This window comes from Aedes albopictus, chromosome 2 (assembly GCF_035046485.1).
Source record: "Aedes albopictus strain Foshan chromosome 2, AalbF5, whole genome shotgun sequence".
Lineage (NCBI taxonomy): Eukaryota > Metazoa > Arthropoda > Insecta > Diptera > Culicidae > Aedes > Aedes albopictus.
The window spans coordinates 300,139,616-300,145,615 of record NC_085137.1 but is presented as its reverse complement, the minus strand read 5'-3'; the positions used below and the strand labels follow the sequence as shown (position 1 = coordinate 300,145,615).

The following is a 6,000-nucleotide window of genomic DNA, read 5'->3' as shown; positions in this document are numbered from 1 at the left end:
GCACTTTGAGAAAGCGTTAAAGGTTCACGTAGACCTCAGGTTCTATAGATAAATGTTACGAAAACAAAAACATGGACGTTTCAAATAAGTTTTCGTAGCGTGCTCTAAGACCTATTGAATTTCGGAGCCGTGGTTTTAAATCTCAATCAGTAGAAATATGTTTGCGTTACAACGTGTAAATGTGTAACACCTCTGTTCGCATTCTACCGGGCAAATGCTTGAATGTTCTGTTCGCCTAGAAGTGAATCGACGCAAACACGGCGCATCGGGCTTTCGGAACATCGGCGGCTTTCTGCCGCCGATGTTCATCAGTCCTCCATACAGTTGCAACGCAAAAATTTGCCAGAAGTAGTTAAATATTTTATGGTAAACAAATGTTTTACGGTTCGCTATCTTGATCTTCAAAAAAGCGTTCGATATCGATTTTAGACTTACATTCATCAAGCTCGATCGATTGATACCCACATTACATGGTATCATAGCACAAACCATCATTCCAGCCGCCATCTTGGATAATGGTTCGCCATCTTGGATTTCAAAATGGCGTTAAATATCTATTTTTGACTTCTACTCATCAAGCCAGATCGACCCATATTGCATGGTATTAGCTCATGGCCGCCATCTTGGGTTTATAGTCCGTAATCATGAATTTCAAAATGGCGTCATATGTCGATTTTTGACTTCTACGCATCCAGCCCAATCGATTGATATCCATATTGCATGGTGACATAGCTAATAGCTGCCATCTTGGATTAAGGTTCGCCATCTTGAATTTATAGTCTGCCATCTTGAATTTTAAAATGGCGTCATATATCGATTTTTGACTTCTACTCGTCAAGCCTGATTGATAGATACTCTTATTGCATGATATCATAGCTAAAACCACCGTTCCATGGCCGCCATCTTGGATTATGGTCCGCCATATTGGATTTATAGTCCGCCAAATTGGATTTCATAATGGCGTCGGATATTGATTTTTTACTTCTACTCATCAAGCCCGATCGATAGATACCCATATTGCATGGTATAATAGCTCAAACCACCATTCCATGGCCGCCATCTTGGATTATGGTCCGTCATATTGGATTTATAGTCCGCCATCTTGGATTCCAAAATGGCATCAAATATATATTTTTGACTTGTACTCATCAAGCCCGATCGATAGATACCCATATGGCATGGTATCATAGCTCAAACCACCATTCCATGGCCGCCATCTTGGATTATGGTCCGTCATATTGGATTTATAGTCCGCCATCTTGGATTCCAAAATGGCATCAAATATCTATTTTTGACTTCTACTCATCAAGCCCGATCGATAGATACCCATATTGCATGGTATCATAGCTCAAACCACTATTCTATGGCCGCCATCTTGGATTATGGTCCGCCATATTGGATTTATAGTCTGCCATCTTGGATTCCAAAATGGCATCAAATATCTATTTTTGACTCCTACTTATCAAGCCCGATCGATAGATACCCATATTGCATGGTATAGTAGCTCAAACCACCATTCCATGGCCGCTATCTTGGATTATGGTCCGCCATATTGGATTTATAGTCCGCCATCTTGGATTCCAAAATGGCAATAAATATCTATTTTTGACTTCTACTCATCAAGCCCGATCGATAGATACCCATATTGCATGGTATCATAGCTCAAACCACTATTCCATGGCGGGCATCTTGGATTATGGTCCGCCATATTGGATTCCAAAATGGTGTCGGATATTGATTTTTGACTTCTACTCATCAAGCCCGATCGATAGATTTCCATATTGCATGGAATCATAGCTCAAACTACCATTTCATGACCGCCATCTTGGATTATAGTCCGCCATCTTGGATTCCAAAATGGCGTCAAAAATCGATTTTTGACTTCTTCTCATCCTGCCCGTTCGATAGATACCCATATTTCATGGGATCATAGTTTAAACCACCATTCCATGGCCGCCATCTTGGATTATGGTTCGCCATATTGGATTCCAAATTGGTGTCAAATATCGATTTTTGACTTCTACTCATCAAGCCCGATCGATAGATACCCATATTGCATGGAATCATAGCTCAAACTGCCATTTCATGACCGCCATATTGGGTTATGGTCCGCCATCTTGGATTTATAGTCTAACATCTTGGGTTTCAAAATTGCGTCAAATATCGATTTTTGACTTCTACTCATCAAGCCCGATCGATAGATACCCGTATTGCATGGTATCATAGCTCAAACCACCATTTCATGGCTGCCATCTTGGATTATGGTCCGCCATATTGGATTTCAAAATGGCGTCAAATATCTATTTTTGACTTCTACTCGTCAAGCCCGATCGATAGATACCCATATTGCATGGAATCATAGCTCAAACTACCATTTCATGGCCGCCATATTGGGTTATGGTCCGCCATCTTGGATTTATAGTCTAACATCTTGGGTTTCAAAATTGCGTCAAATATCGATTTTTGACTTGTACTCATCAAGCCCGATCGATAGATACCCGTATTGCATGGTATCATAGCTCATACCACCATTCCATGGCCGCCATCTTGGATTATGGTCCGCCATCTTGGATTATAGTCCGCCATCTTTGATTCAAAAATGGCGTCAAAATGGCGTCAAAATCTATTTTTGGGTTCAATTCGTCAAGCCCGATTGATAGATACCCATATTGCATGGTTTCATAGCTCAAGCCAAGGGGTTTCCAACAAGTTTTTTAGTGACAAGTAATCAATGATTACTTTCGATTTCTCTGAGTAATCATGGTAATCACAAGTAATCATGGCAATCAGAAGTAATCATTAGTAATCCGAGGTAATTAATGGTAATCAGATATAATCAATGATAATCCATGGTAATCAAAAGTAATCAAGGTAATCACAAGTAATCATGGTAATCAGAGTAATCACAAGTAATCACGAGTAATCATGAGTAATCACGGGTAATCATATGGTAATCACAGGTAATCATGAGTAATCAACAGTAATCTAGGTAATCAAAAAATAATCATGGTAATCAGAGTAATCACAAGTAATCACGAGTAATCACGAGTAATCACGGGTAATCAATTGTAATCATATGGTAATTACAGGTAATCATGAGTAATCAACAATAATCTAGGTAATCAAAAAATAATCATGGTAATCAGAGTAATCACAAGTAATCACGAGTAATCACGGGTAATCAATTGTAATCATATGGTAATTACAGGTAATCATGAGTAATCAACAGTAATCTAGGTAATCAAAAAATAATCATGGTAATCAGAGTAATCACAAGTAATCACAAGTAATCACGAGTAATCACGAGTAATCACGGGTAATCAATTGTAATCATATGGTAATCACAGGTAATCATGAGTAATCAACAGTAATCTAGGTAATCAAAAAATAATCATGGTAATCAGAGTAATCACAAGTAATCACGAGTAATCACGGGTAATCAATTGTAATCATATGGTAATCACAGGTAATTATGAGTAATCAACAGTAATCTAGGTAATGAAAAAAAATCATGGTAATCAGAGTAATTACAAGTAATCACGGGTAATCAATTGTAATCATATAGTAATCACAGGTAATCATGAGTAATCAACAGTAATCTAGGTAATCAAAAAATAATCATAGTAATCATGGTAATCAGTGAGTAATCAGAGTAATTTTTTCGGTAGTGACAAGTAATCAATTTTGTTGGAAACCCCTTGGCTCAAGCCACCGTTCCATGGCCGCCATCTTGGATTATGGTCCGCCATCTTGGAATTGTAGTCCATATTAGATTTTACCATGGTGGCGGATATTGATTTTCGACTTCTACTCATCAAGCCCGATCGATAGATACCCATATTGCATAGTATTCATAACAGATTTACCGTTAAATAGCATGCATTCTGACGTTTTGGCCGCCATCTTGGAACCCAAGCCGCCATCTTGAATTCCAATACCCCTATAACCACCTCCTTAACCTAACAAATGTGTATATCAAATTTGGTTGGAATTGGTTGAGGCATTGCAGAGTTATGCTGGAACATACATACACACATACATACAAACATACAAATTAACATACAAATTAACATACAAATTAACATACAAATTAACATACAAATTAACATACAAATTAACATACAAACATACATAAATTGTCTTTTATTTAAATCTTAGAATTAAGTAACATCATTGGGGCTTACATATAGCCTGTTGATTAGACAAATAAATAAATAAATAAATAAATAGATTATCCTGTTCTATTGAAAAATTCAAGGCAAATATTAAGAAAAGTAAAAATAAAAATATGCTGTATAAATAAATCCAGCATTCCGTAATATTCAAATCTGGCATCACTGTTTCCATTGACAGCTTACCAAGCCAGAAATATCTTGGACTCGCAGTGTTTGTTTCATTTTATTTTCGATAAAATCACAAGATTCTCGTCAAGGTAAGTGAAAAACTATTAAATTAAACAAGTGATAATGATTTTATGTTGCTTACAGATGTTTACCGTCGTACAGTTCATTGAAAACCAGAAATTTAAGGTCATGGCTGTTCCCACGAAATGGGTAAACAAAAGCTTCTTGTTGTGGCCAAAGCTTGCAAATGCGAAAATAGAAAACTTACGGCTTGCTGGACAAGATTTTGAAGGAGCTACGAAGAAAATCCCCGTCATAGTTTGCGGTCGCTTCAACGACATTCATCTGGCAGAGAAAGCAGCCGAGGAACCATCCAAGCGGGAAGTTTCTGATATTGATGGTAAGGAAAAGCGAATGAAACCTGCCAAGAAACCGAAAGCAACGACAGAAAAAAAAAACTACAACACGATGATTGAAGGTTAGTAACTGTTTCAATATTTCATTAGATACCTAGTATTTAAATCTAAATATATTTATTTCAATTTACGATGATTGTTTGAGACGTCTAAGCACCGCTTAAAGCGGTCTTCTCATTTCACTGGGCCGGTACCGTACCAGGCCCCAGTAATCGATTTCTTTCCAACGATATCTATGGTGTGCTTCTCACTTACCCGGCCGGGGCCCGACCGAGCCCCGGCACGTTGGGATGTGAAACACGCCATAGTAATCGCATGTTAGAAATCGTTGACCAGGGCCCGGCACGGTCCCGGCCCGGCGTAATGGGAAGAGCAGCCCTTTAGTCTAGCTCTTTGCGATACTCTGATCTAATCTAAGCAAACCATTTATTTATCTTTTCAGCATGCAAACTGCGACCACAAACCGATGCACCTCGTTCAGTGAAAACAGCCAAACCTGTAAACAAATTACAATTGCCTGTGCGATCGAAGGATGTCTTCAGCAATTATGAAGCGATCTCGGAAGCGAGCACCGTGGCTGGTCAAAGTGTTTCAGCAAACATCAACACGAACGTATCGGCTCATGCACCAAACAAGGCGTCTTATGATGACAGCTGTGGGCAGATAAAGATATTCTACACCAACGCAGCAAACAGCAGCATGCGAGATGACCCAAAACATTGCTACAGGAGCCACCCAAAAAACATCGTCATTTGTTCAGCCGACATCTTTTAATGCACAAGGCAATGTTACGTCTGTTTTCCAGCTGCCTTAGACAAATCAAACGGTATCAATCATGAACCCCGCAGATCAGTGGCCTACATCGAGTAAACTTATTGGAGGTAGTATAAACAATGGTCTAAAATGGTCTGACTCTTCTTAAAATATACATTTATTTTCAGGAGCGTCACCTGAAACAATGGTAGATGCTGGCCCCATATACTTGCAGGGAGAAAATATCGTGTACATCCAGCCTTCCGATGAAAACGACATTCCTGGTATGCAAATCGCAGGTAAAAATCGCAGGCCAATCAAATTCAAAAACTTCTTTTTGCAGTATTTTCTTCTGTTTTTTTTCCTTTCAATGTATATAGGGTACAGGGCCGTTTGAGCAGGTTTCCTATAAATTTCACTCAAATTTATATCAATTGACTTAATTTTTATACTCGTACTGATGCGTATCGAACTGTGTACACATTTTG

General features: G+C 38.6%; 1 protein-coding gene across 1 annotated transcript in view; it reads left to right on the top strand.

The window, feature by feature from the left end:
* Nucleotides 1–4,487: 4,487 nt before the first annotated feature.
* Nucleotides 4,488–6,000, top strand: part of LOC109425904 (uncharacterized) — a 39,343-nt gene continuing 37,830 nt past the window's right edge. Inside the window, exons 1-2 of the mRNA XM_062848298.1 lie at nucleotides 4,488–4,821; nucleotides 5,701–5,811. Of these exons, the coding sequence (XP_062704282.1) occupies nucleotides 4,488–4,821; nucleotides 5,701–5,811 (445 nt within the window). The remainder of the gene's footprint in view (nucleotides 4,822–5,700; nucleotides 5,812–6,000) is intronic.